General features: G+C 41.1%; 1 protein-coding gene across 1 annotated transcript in view; it reads right to left on the reverse strand.

Moving 5' to 3' along the window:
* The window catches only part of SPX (spexin hormone), a 134,536-nt gene that overhangs the window by 60,836 nt on the left and 59,818 nt on the right, over positions 1 to 13,882 (reverse strand). The window contains exon 5 of the mRNA XM_086938822.1: positions 5,648 to 5,734. Coding sequence (XP_086794948.1) covers positions 5,648 to 5,734 — 87 coding nt within the window. The remainder of the gene's footprint in view (positions 1 to 5,647; positions 5,735 to 13,882) is intronic.

A 13,882-nucleotide genomic window follows, 5' to 3' on the forward strand; every position in this document is an offset into this window, starting at 1 on the left:
GAGTGACCACAGCTTTGGGCGCGGAACCAAATCGAACGCTGACTTTAAGTCAACAAAGGCAGCGCAGATGGTCCCTTTCCCCAGAGTAACTGTTCGCCAATATATTAAAATACATTTTAAAACCTGATCCACAGTACTTATTGATTGCCAAAACCCCGCTCGAAAATTAGAGAGGATATTTAAGTCCTCCATCCATTCCTGGATTCTACCTAATACCACCCTGGCAACAACTTTCTGGATACAATCGATCAGGCTTATAGGCCTGTAGTTGCCAGGGTTTGAACGATCTCATTTTTTAAAGATGGGTATGATAACCGCTCCTGCCCAGGTACTAGGCAGGGATGCACCTTGAGCAATGGAATTTAATAACAATTGAATGTATTGAGCCCAAGAATCAACATAATGTAAAAAAACATCAGTGGGAATACAATCGAGCCCCGGGGCTCTACCTCTTGGGACCTTTAGGAGAGCGATTTCCATTTCTTTTTTGGTGAATGATATTGCAGGGACAGGGGTAGGCATCTCAAAAATCTCTGTCACTGTTGGACGGGCTGCAAACTGGGCACCAAAGTGGTCTATCCATAAATTGGGCGCGACGTTGTTGTTAGGAATAGGAATAATGCAATGGTCCCTGTTGCCCCACTTCACTAAGTGCCAGAACACAGTCATGTCTCTATTCATACAGGATTCTAGCAGATCCCTCCAGTGAGCTTCATCCCAGTCCCTCTTGGCCTGAGATTGAACAACCTTATAGGCCTTCCTTTTCTCACGTATCATATCACTATCCTTATTTTTTATGGCAGAAGCTAATAATTTATAGGCTAAGCGACAAGCAGAGTTATACCAAACAGCAGCCTTCTGGGCAATTAAAGTGTGGGTTGGTCTGGTTCTGGCAGTAAAAAAACGTTTAAGACCATTAAAAAAGTTATCATGGACCTGTATGACAGTAAATGAAGGAAAACTCTGTAGTTTATCGTCTTGAAGTGTAGCTATAGCTTCAGTTAACATGACACTCATCTGGCTCAATTGGTCTGCCCTGGTTGACACTAAAGACCACTTGAGCCGACGAGTGTCATTTGCTAGAAGTACTTCAGGAGCTTCCATCTGTGGTTCCTCTATTAATCCAATATTGCAGTTTTTCATCTGCATAAGTAAGAGTAGTAGATTATGATCACTTTCAGGACGTGTGAGGACCTTCATGTCTATCATATATACCCAGAGCGGCTTAGACAATAGAAAATAGTCTATACGACTTTTACGCGAACTAAGAACATATGTGGGCAACCCCTTTTTATCAGATAGGGAGCGACCATTTGCCTCTCTCAGACCATGTTCCAAGCAGAAAACTTTGAGTTGGAGAGCAGCAACGGACCAACTCTTGATTGGCTCTAGGTGAAGAGAGTGGATTGACCACTCATCATCCTCTTCTACTGTTACAAACGTGTCATGAAAGTCCAGGGGTTCAAAAGTGCAGTTAAAATCACCAGCCATTAGAATATGGATTCCACCTCCGTGGTTAGTTAAAAAATCATCAATTGACGCTATGGTGCTGGTGGCTTTCCCACCTTGCAGGCCTCTAGAATAGACGTTAATTAGGAGAAAGTCGAGAAAATTACCCTTGCTAACCCTAATGATAAGAATGTCCAGGGAATCAATGCATATCTCATCCAACCTACAGTTTAGACTTTGACTGACCCATGTTGTTAGTCTTCCTTTGGGGCGGCCCCGTTCTCCCTGTACTGCTATTTTATGAAAATTAATATAACTGGGGCGTATAACTTGGTCAACCGCCCATGTCTCTTGAAGACACAAAATATCAAACTCTTCAATAAAGGTGGACCATTCGCTTGAAGCTGTCTTATTCACCAATCCCGCAATGTTCCAAGAACCAATCCTTATACCTACTGGTTGTGTCAACATTTCAGTAGTACTTTCGGGGGGCATTAATTATTCCTAAACAGGGCAAGGTCCCCCACGTATAGGGTGTTATTCTCAATGAAGGTTGTGCCACGTTCTTTTGCTTCATATACAATGGGCTTATCTAGATTTCTACTCTGTACTGGGCCATCAGTACCAGTAGTTAGGGATTGGTCATACAAGGTGTGTGTCGATATCGAAGAACCCTTGGTCACCGAAACTATAGATGGAGATAACACACCATTCCCTACTGGGATGGCCAGTTAGTATATGTTATCCAAACCAGAGAGTAGACTAAAAGAATTGTATGTACGCACATTGTATTCATAGGGACCCGGGCCTGTATGAATGGCCCGTGGACCACCCGAAACAGGGAGCAATGAAGAATTTTTCCTGTAAAAGAAACCCAAAGTTAAGACGCTAATGTCTGCCTCACTAAAGTGCCTAGACCCAGCCCTGTCAAAGATCGTCTTCACTAAATGGGGAGAGCCAAGGGTCAACACTACACAATCACCTCTACATGCTTTGGATGACCTGCCAATCCATGGTACCCTGCGTACCATTTTAAACTCCCTAAATAAATGACCACCCAACCCAGTTTTGTTGTTGAGATGAAACAGTGTCTTATTTCTCCACAATGCCCAGTGTTCATCCTTGTCTGCTGGTAAACTGGGAACATTTGTCAGTATCACAGTGTAGGGTGTGGCTTCAGGCAATAGGTTAAGATGTTCTTTGGAAACAGCCATACCCAACATGGCATTGCCATAGGATGTTTCCACTATTCTCGCACCTGGGGGGGCTACACTAGGTATACTGGATGGAGGGAAAGAATTATCTTTGGGAGAAGCTGGCACACCTAATGTATGACCACAGGCAGGTAAAGTACCTTTGGGGATTGCTGCACGTAAAGTGGTGTCTCTGGGGGCATAGGGGCCCTTGGTTACTGTGTTATTGGGGTACGGTTAGATGTAAATAAGCCTTGTTCAATTTTATCCAGTCTCTGTTCTATTTTAGACAACTGCATCAATATTGGAGTAAGTAAGGTTGATAGTTTGTCTTCAATTTGTGCCAATGTGAGAACTGCTAGGTCACTTGGCAGCCCACAGGCCTGCCCAGTGTTCACCGGTTCATTAACTGTACATGGACCTATGTTACCCTTCGATTTTCCACGCCGCGCTCCCCTAATTCTTGCCACCTTGTTGGCCTGGTGGGAAGTATTCGGCAACCCTCCCGCTTTCCTTTTTTTTTACAAGGGAGTAGGAGCGGGAGCCTTACTCTTTCCTTTTGCTTGGGATAGATGTTGATTACGTGTAAGAATTTTGCATGGGGGAGACGGGGAGGGAATGGACCCGCTGACTGGAGATGGAAAGCTATCTGGCGACCCTGAAGGAGACATGGCACACAGATGTTGCAAGGTTTCTGTGGCTGTGTTTTTTGGCAGGAAGCCCACTAGAAGTACTTCAGAAGGTGGACGGCGGGGTTCCATGGACTATCTCCTTTCTACGAGTGATATTTCATGATTTATAGCTGTCGCTGCACTCGTCAGGTAAGCGTCCAGTGTACCAACAACACTTAATCCTCCCATCCCCTTGCGGCTATCTTTGCTCATGGTTGAAGAAATTAAAAATAACAACTAGAAACTTTACAACGAGGCAATAGTTGTACTGGCACTTTAAAGTGACTAACCATAAAAAGTAGCAGTGTTCGAAGCTGGTCCAAAGAGTGATGGCCGGCCCAGCCTCCTCCGGGCTCTGCCCAGGCACGCCCGCGCGCGTCCCGATATTTTGAGCGCCTCTGGGCGCTTGTCGGTGACGTCTGGTGTGCGCGCCCCCATGCACACTGAGAGTTGTGGTCCTTCGGGTCCCTGCGGCGGGGCTGGCGAGCCGGCAATGTCCGCACGGGACTTTGGCTGCCCCCAACAGAGTGCCCCCAACAACGATGCAGGTAGGAGTCCAGCAGGCGAAGGAGCGTCCCGTGCTGCGGGAGGCGCCACAATCTTTTGAGCGCCTCCGGGCGCTTGTCGGTGACGTCTGGTGTGCGCGCCCCCGTGCACACTCGGAGTTGTGGTCCTCCGGGTCCCTGGGGCGGGGCTGGCGAGTCGGCAATGTCCGCACAGGGCTTTAGCTTCCCCCAACAGAGTGCCCCCAACAATGATGCAGGTAGGAGTCAAGCAGGCGAAGGAGCATATATATTTAGCTATGCAGCACATTAGCCTGGGTGCTGAAACATCTACTGTTCTTCACATGTAGGTAAAGTAAGCACCAAACTGAGTGACACTCTAGGGATGGGAACACATGGAGAGAAATAGTGCCTTTCATCAGTAAATGGTATAGTCCAAATACTCTGTTTTTAATATAAAATCAGTGCTTTCGGTGGTCATATAACTGAAAATACAAGATTTGAAAAAAATATTATTGTCTCTGGGTGCTCGTGGAAGACGATTTCTATGGACCGGAATCTAGAGAATGCTAAAGTTATTCTGTTATTTTACTGACCTCTGCTGGTCGTTTTCTATCAAGAAAGTTCAATACAGGCAGTTGCCAGAAAAATTTAAAAAAGAAAGTGCCTCAGCAGAAAGCAATTCTGTTATTTTACTGACCTCTACTGGTCGTTTTCGATCAAGACAGATAAATAGAGGCAGTTGAACAGAAAAAAAGTCCCTACGCAGAAGGAGACAAGTCCAAGGGCAGCTCTCTGGAGCCCACAAAGTACATACATATATAAGTATATACTGAACTATAAACAAGAGGTCTCGAATGCTTGGCCTAAAAATGACTGCAAGTCCACCCATCAAAATTGAGTGGGTGGACAAGTAGCCATTTTTCCGACGGGCCTTACTCCACAGGGCCATTGGAGTGTTTGGCCTCAGCGGAGACAGAGTAGTCTCTGCCGTGGCCAAACTGAAGGTCCTCCTGCATTTACATTGGGGCGGACCTTCATATTGACGATATGTATACCACGTCGCCGTTGCAATGGAGTGTACATACCACCAATATATAAATCAGGCCCTTAGTCTGTAAAGAGGTTGCCTGGGGTTATGCTGTTTAATTTCCTGACCTGCTCTATTAAAGTTACCTTTTTCTTTAGAATGAATGTGGATAGAACTAGTTGTGCTGTCTCATCTGAAGTGTGGTAGGTATTGTTGGTGTATTAAATAAATATCTTATAACTATGTTTATTTTCTTCTTCCGTCTGTGTGATTATAAACTCTGTATTCATTTCACAATATAAATTTTATTAGTCAAGCCACACTTGTAGGATCACTTCACAAGTATTTCAGGACATGGCAGATGTGTAATTTTATAATGCACGCATGTGTTTTAATATTTCAAGATAGATTATTTCTCAGACGTCTTGCTATGTATAATTTGTGATAAACAACATCTGTGTTGTTTAAAATGTGGTTGTGGGGCTCATCAAGTCCTTCCATTTCCTTACTCCTGTGAGACCATGCCCCTTACTGGTCTTTCTGTTTACCTTCCCTACCTCGTTAACCACAAAAAGCACACTGCCCTGCAGAGACCACCTCTCTCCACAGGGCTTCACACTACCAAAGACAAGTCCACAGTCCCACACATCCAACAAAACCAAACATTAGATTTAAAACTGTTTAACAGTTCTGTGTCCCTGAAATCCCCTTGAAGTTTGGTGATTAGAGTTTGTGGTCATTCTGAGCATCAAATATTATCCTGTAGCAAAACTCTTGAAATGCAGTAAAAGGGCTCATTACCTTCTTCTTGTGCTTTCCTCAGCGAGCTAAGGAACATGGCGGCAGCTTCAGAAATAGTGATCGGATTCGAATTTCGACTGCGTGTCTCTAGAGAGAACAAAACATAGATATTTTGAACGAAAATCTTTATAGAAGTAGAGAAGCTCTCAACGTACCTCACATTTTTTTACAGAAACTTAGATGAATACTGTGGTGTTGAGAACAGATGTTTCACGTTCCAGGCTTTATCAAAATTAAAGCTGAAAATTCTATTTAAGTGTTTTGTAAAATACTCCTACTAGATCACTTTGAAAACATTCCTTGTCTGAAAACCAGGGTGATTTGTCATCTGTCCTGATAGGAGGAGTACCATGGAACTAGCTCAATTTGTAGATTGCAGTGGATGTTTAAACCAAAATGCAGTGTTAAAGAACTTTAAAAATTCAGAGCAAACAGAGATCATCAGTGCTGTATCAATATTACATAATATTATTACGGCAATGCCCTACTCGCCTCCATAAATGAGGACCTTCTGACAAAACTTCAGGTCCTGTAGAGCACTGCGGCCAGACTGGTCCTAAACCTACCTCCCCACACCCCCTCTGCGCCCAGTCTAAGGACATTACACTGGCTTCCTACAAAAAAACGCATCAAGTTCAAAATATGCTGTCTAGTCCACAAGACACGTAACGGTCATGGACCAAAATACCTAGCAAAAAAGCTGATGGTCTATCGCCCGGCTAGAACCCTCCGCTCCACCAGCAAACATCTCCTTAACTGTTCCCAAAGTCTGTACAGTAAGGAATGGTGACAGATCCTTCTCTAAAATAGCCTAGAAACGATGAACACCCTAAATATCGATTCCACAATATCGAATGGACAGAATATCGAATCAAAAATATAGAATAGACAGAATATCGATTTATCAAAATATAGATAGGACAGAAAATCGAAATTGGGGTAGGAAATATCGAATTCCACAATATCTAATTTTATAATATAGATTCGCACAATATCGAATTTTATAATATAGATTCCCATAATATCAAATTTTTTTTAGTGTTATGTATGGTAGTATATGTGTTAAAATTATGTATTATTTTTCTAATGTATGTTTAATATTTTTAAAGTGATGAATGTTATGTAATTTAATTTTTGCGTAATTTAATTCCGTAGCGGGTTGTGGGTTTATAGGGGAATAGGGTGGGAAGTAATTTAAATATTTTAAATGAAATATTAATTTTAATTTCTATGTATTTATAATTAATTGATTGATAATTAATTATTAATTGGTAATTACATTTTATAAATTAGTAATTCATTTTTATTAATTGATTAATTGATAATTCTGTTAATTAAATGTTTTATTATTAGGAGCGGGTTGTGGGTTTATAGGGAAATAGGGTGGGAAGTAATTTAATTACAGTAAATTAAATATTAAATTTTATTTATATGTATTGATAATTCATTAATTGATAATAAATGATTAATTGGTAAATAATGTTTAATATTTGGTAATTATTTTTTATAAATTGGTAAATCATTTTTATTAATTGATTAGTTGATAATTATGTTAATTGTATTTTTCATTATTAGGAGCAGGTTGTGGGTTTATAGGGGAATTGGGTGGGAAGTAATTTAATTGTAATAAAGTAAATTTTTATTTATATGTATTGATAATTAATTGATAATTCATTATTTATTGATAATGAATTTATTAATTGGTAATATTCTTTTAATTGGTAATTAAGTGTTATTAATTGGTCATTATTTTTAATTATTATTTTATTGGTATTGATAATTAATTTAATCTTATTTTAATATTAAATCATTTCTGTCCCTACTTTTGCACTCTCTAGAGTGGGAATAGTCATTTTTACCCCTACGCTATCCAATGTTTTCCCTACTGTTGCACTCTCTGGAGTGGGAATAGTAAGTTTTACCTCTACACTATCCAACGCTTTCCCTACTGTTGTACTCTCTGGAGTGGGAATAGTAATTTTGACCCCCCCACCCCCGCTATCCAACGCTTTTTCTACTGTTGCACTGTTTGGAGTGGGAATAGTAATTTTTACTCCTACGCTATCCAACGCTTTCCTTACTGTTGCACTCACTGGAGTGGGAATAGTAATTTTTACCCCGACGCTATCCAACGCTTTCCCTACTGTTGCACTCACTGTAGTGGGAATAGTATTTTTCACCCCTACGCTATCCAATGCTTTCCCTACTGTTGCACTCTCTGGAGTGGGAATAGTAATTCTTGCCCCTTCGCTATCCAACGCTTTCCCTACTGTTGCACTCACTGGAGTGGGAATAGTAATATTTACCCCTACGCTATCCAACGCTTTCCCTACTGTTGCACTCACTGGAGTGGGAATAACGATTCTTACCCCTACGGTATTCACCGCTTTCCCTACTGTTCCACTTTCTGGAGTGGGAATAGTCATTTTTACTCTCCCGCTATCCAACACTTTCCCTACTGTTGCACTCTCTGGAGTGGGAATAGTCATTTTTACCCCTACGCTATCCAACGTTTTTCCTACTGTTGCACTCTCTGGAGTGGGAATAGTAATTTTTACCCTCCCGCTATCCATTGCTTTCCCTACTGTTGCATTCTCTGGAGTGGGAATAGTAATTTGTACCCCTACGCTATCCAACGTTTTCACTACTGTTGCACTCATTATTAATTACCATAATTACTTTTTTAAATTATTTAATTATTATATTTTATTTATTTTTATATTTATATAATATGTGTATTTATATATTTATGTCAAAATATTTTTATAAATGTTCTAAATATTTTATAATTGAGATTAATAATTATTTTATATTATTAAGTACATTTATATTTTAAAACATGTACATTTCATTTATTATTTTTACATTTTAAGCTTTTTTACATTATTTTAATTATGTTTTATTTAATTATGTTCATTATTTAATTACATTTCTAGTATTTTTAATACATTTAAAAAATTCGATATTTTAGTTAACTATATTTTAACATTCTATATTTTGGAATCGATATTTTAGTACTTACCTGTTTGTAGATAGGCATCCTGTATTCTGTCCCTCGATATTTTGGCGTCGATATTTTGATAATTCGATATTTTGTCCCTCGATATTTCAATACTGATCCCCCAGAAACCTGGAACTCTCTGCCGCTATACATCAGGCTGGAACAGAACCACCAGAAGTTCAGAAGAAACCTAAAAACCTGGCTTTTCTAGCTCGGCCTGGCCCCACGTCTGTTCCCCCTGAGTATCTGCTAGCGCTAAGAAACCTATGGGTGATTTACACGCCTAACAAATACCAAATACAAATACTAGTGCTATTTGTTGTGCCTAATGCACCTGCCCCAAGAAGCTCTTTACAGACATACATATCAGGAAATTAAACGGTGTCTAACTCTTTATGAAAGAGAGAAAATACAATGGATCGGAAGTAGTAACAAATAGTATTTTTTGACCTGAAAAAAAGAGTAGGCATTAACATTACTACCTTTAGAAAGTTGTTTACAAATCTTGGGGAACAGGTGGAGGATGGGGGGGGGTCTTGCTTGTTTTGTATGGGAGCCCCCAGCTAATTGTTACAAAGTCCTACTACTGACTAGATCCTATACTACATTGCTTTGCAGGAAGTCAGAGCTACTGCTAGCGGAATCTGAAATATCAAAAGGTAATAATACTCACAAGGAGTATTATCTGTTTGCTGTTGCTAACGCTCCCCACCATGCCCAAATCCTCCTAATATACCTGGCCCAAATTATTTAGAAGCACACATTAAACCGGTTGTTTGTATTTTATTTCACACTGTAGGAAAACATTAATTTCAATAAAAGACTTGATTCCAATGGGCCATTGCTGACACTTCCAAACTTTCCTAACTCTTTGGTGCAAATTGTGGCCACATTGGTTTCACACTGTGCGGAAGACTGCACTGTTGATGATATATTTCATCAGCAGGTGAAATGTAAGACTGTAGGGCCTCTAGTCTTACTCTAGTCAGGATAAGCGGATTACGTGTCTAAAATAACCCTTGCTCACTCAGGGCCCGATTCACAAAAGTAATCTGAGACAAAATCCTAACTTTATGACTTTTGTATTCACAACAGGCATTTAGGAGTAGTAAAATTAGTTCAAGAAGCAGGTATGCAGAAGATGTTGAAGTCTTTGAGTTCCCTGAGACTGTCAACAGGAGGCAAGTTCTACATCAAGCCCTTGGAGATACTTAGAATGTAGAAAGAGCAGTCCAGTCATTTCCCTGTCCAAGACAGAAGCAGCAACTGCGGGCCAACCAAGCAAAGCACACATCACAGTGGTAGTCTCTCTTCGCAGCTCTTTCAGCTCTTCTTCCTGGCAGGTTCCGTAGACAAGCAGTAATCTGAAGTTCGGGGGTCAAGGCCCCAATATTTATATAATATTTCCCTTTGTATTTGGCCCTAACAAAGTTCCACTGGCATACATTGTCCAGTTCAGCCTGGCTAAAGCCAGGCTCACTCCAGGGGCCGAAGACAGCATTGTGGAAGACAGACACAGTCCTTTCAGGTGCAAGCAGCAACTCCTCCCACTTCTCTGAATGTAGCCAGGTCTATTCAGCCTGGCTATGAGTCACCCAGGAAAGGCAGGACACACCTCAACCCACACTGGTGCACATACCAGCCACTGTCAAGTCTAAACCCCAGACAGAGAATACACAACAGGCAGAGGCACATATATGGTTAGAGAAGAAAATACCCACTTTCTAAAAGTGGAATTTTTATGCACACAATATCAAAATGTTTCTTACTAAAAGATGTATTTTTAAATCCTGAGTTCCGGTATACCAAACTCAATTTTTCTATCAGTTTCCACTGGAAGGCTACCTTTGTAAAGTGATACCAAGCAGCTCCCATGTTAACCTTTGGGAGAGATAGCCTTTCAACAGTGAAAACAAAATACACAGTATTTCGCTATTAGGACATGGAAAAATACACCACTACATGTCCTACCTTTGAAATAGTGATATAAATCTATATATATATATATATATATATATATATATATCATGCTCCTGGGTTTTTGCCACAAAGTAAGAGAGCACACGGGCAGCCGAGAAGGTTTAAACCCATAACCTTTAATATCTGGTATGGACGGCATGCAAACTTGGGACAAATGCAGACAGTTCCTTCACGACGCCTTACGCGTTTCGAAATCTTTTCTTCATCAGAGGCTTTGAAATGAAGGTTGCGCGCTTGCTCCCAAACGCTGCCTTAACAAGCAATGACACGCCCCTCAATGGGCTGTCCAAATGGAACAGTGTCCTGCAGCCGTGTGGGAGTTGTAGTTTTGAATCCGTAGATGGAAGCACCCTTAGCTGCATTAAAGGCTCTGTATGAGCCCCCCCATGTTTGCCTCCGTCCTCATCCGGCTCAGATGCCCCACAGGAGGTAGGTATTTGACGTTCCTCGTGGCCCCCAAGGTTCGTAGGGTGGTGCTCATCTCGCGGCCGGCCTGCCGCTTTAACATCATGCTCCTGGGTTTTTGCCACAAAGTAAGAGAGCACACGGGCAGCCGAGAAGGTTTAAACCCATAACCTTTAATATCTGGTATGGACGGCATGCAAACTTGGGACAAATGCAGACAGTTCCATCAGCTAGCCTGGGAAAGGGGAGGTGAACCCTTTCTCAAGTCAAGAGGGTAGAGAGGTTCTTTCACCTTATGGAAGGGTACTGGAGGGATACGTCCTCCCAAATTATTACATATAAACAAAATGTATCCCACCTTGTAGATTTCTATCACTTGAGGCACTAGTCTCTTCAGGTGGTGCTCTGCCTTACTAAAGGTGGGGAAGGAAAGGATTCCTTTTCTTTATATAACCCTTTAACTTCTTTTTACAAATAGATTCAGATGGAGCTTTCCTAAGAGCAAAGGGGAAAGCATTCCATAATTTGACCTTCCTCCCCTTCTAGTTGTGCACCTTTTGGAGACTTGCAGCAAAAGACAAACGTCAAATCTATGAGATCTAGATGGGCAGTGAGGCTTACGCTTTTTCCTAAGGTAAGGTGGTCCTTGCTGAAAAAAGCTATATATGCTAAAATAAGAGCCTAAATCCAACCCGCCTAGCGACTTGCAGCCAATGCAGATGTTTTATGTGAGGACTGACTGATTGGGGAAATGAGATTACCATGCAGCACCGCCCACCAGACCACGAGTTAACTTGTAATCTGGGGGGCGGTGTGCGGATGAGTTTGGTAGTGGGAGAGGAGCGGTGGCATGGAGGTTCGCTCTCAAACCACCAAACTCGTATTCAGGCACTTATAAAACTACCAAATTAAGTACATATTAAACAACTATAACTTAAAAAAAAGACATTTACTAAAAATATTATGAACATTTAAAAAATATGTATATCTATCAGATAATGTAAAATTAAAAACATTTGCAAATAATAATAGCTATATTTAAAAAAATATTAAGAAAAGTATTCAATAAAATACTATTCCCACTCAAGTCTATGCAACAGTAGTGAAAGCGAAGGCGTTTAGAGGCATTTGGACAAAGTTTTGAGATGTGGAAATATCTAATTTTTAATATTGTGATCCACAAATATTGTGATGCAGGAATATCATTGACAAGAATATCGATTTTCTAAAGTAATAATGATGTCAAAAATATCTATGTTATAATATTGTTTACAAAAATATTTATGTTGCTAATATCAATGATAAAATATCAATGGACCCAATTATGATTTCGGTGGGACTGTCACCGACAGGCCTTCTATGGTGGTCCCACCGCATTAGGATGCAGTTGGACCTCAGCTGGGCTGAGGGACCAATCAACGCCTCCAAAATGCATAAGGAGCCTGTCGGAGAGTTTGTCCGACCGTAATCCCTACAACCGCCCCTGTGTCTGCGGAGGCACTGCCATAGGGATTATGATCTCCCTTTGCAATGGGCCTCATTACGAGGACCGCCAAACCCGCGGGGGAACAGCCTTGGCAGTCTTCGACCAGGGTGGTCAGGCTGCTCTGGGACCACCGTAACCACCTGGGATCACAGATCTCTGGCGGTGTTGCAGCGGTCTTGAGGCCCACCAAGCAGATTACGATTACCTGCACACTTTTCATGACAGTTAGGAAGCAAAGGGTGCATGCTGAGGGGGCACATCTTGTGCCACCCTGTGTGCATGAACCCCAGTACCTGCACGCCATGGACTGCTGAAGTCCATGCAATGCAGGTACTGATTTTGACATTCATATTGTGGTGCCTATTTCATAGGCATTGCTGTGAGAACACCACAGAACTGCTCAGCAGACAGAAGAAAACTCCTAATCTGGCAGACGCTGCAACCATGGGTTTGGTTGTGAGCGAGTGGCGGTCCTGCTCCTGCACCGCAAAACTCATAAAGAGGCCCTTTACATAGCGGTCCGACTACCATGTAAAGGCAGATGGAATGGGGCTTTAAGAGCCCCTAGCAGGACCCCGTCCCCATACAAATCCCAGAAAGGCTCAGGGGGGACACAGTTGATGCCCCCTACCAAACATCCATGCACTGTGTGCCAGACACCACATGTTGCTTGGCACACACTGCATGGATGTTTGAAAACTGCCCTTTTCAACTGCGGCTTGTGCTGTGGCGCTTTTCTAGGGTGGCAACACAAGCCGCAATGGAAAAGAGCAGTTTTCAGACTGCCTGCATGGGTCGCATCATAATCGGGCAGGTGGAACCACCGACAAGTAGTCGGACAGACACCTGCCTGATACGATGTCCGACCGCCATCGTAATGAGGCCCTATGTCGTTACTACCGTTCACAAATGTATTGTTGTTAATAACTTTTTTAAAATATTTTTATGTGTTTTAGTATATGTTTTATTTGTATATGTTAAACATTTTGTGTATAATTATTGTAAATGTTTTTAATATAGTTTGGAAATGCTTAGTTGTTTTAAAATGTTATTTATTTATTGTAATGTTAGTATTATAGCGGGTTGTGAAGTGGTACAGGGTGGGAAGTAAATTAATTATCTTTAAAGAATAATTCATTTTTAATTATTAATTATTTAATTGATAAATATATAAATTGTGTAGTTAACTTTTTTTAAGAGTAATATTTAGGTGCGGGTTGTGGGGTTTGTAGGTTGTGGGGTTTGTTTGTGAATAGGGTGGAAAGTAAATTATTTATAATTAATAAGTAATACATTCTACATTGATTAATAATTACCTACATAAATTGGGTTATTTTTAAAGTTATGTTTTAAGTGCAGGTTA

Source organism: Lissotriton vulgaris, chromosome 1_1 (assembly GCF_964263255.1).
Source record: "Lissotriton vulgaris chromosome 1_1, aLisVul1.2, whole genome shotgun sequence".
Taxonomy (NCBI): Eukaryota; Metazoa; Chordata; class Amphibia; order Caudata; family Salamandridae; genus Lissotriton; species Lissotriton vulgaris.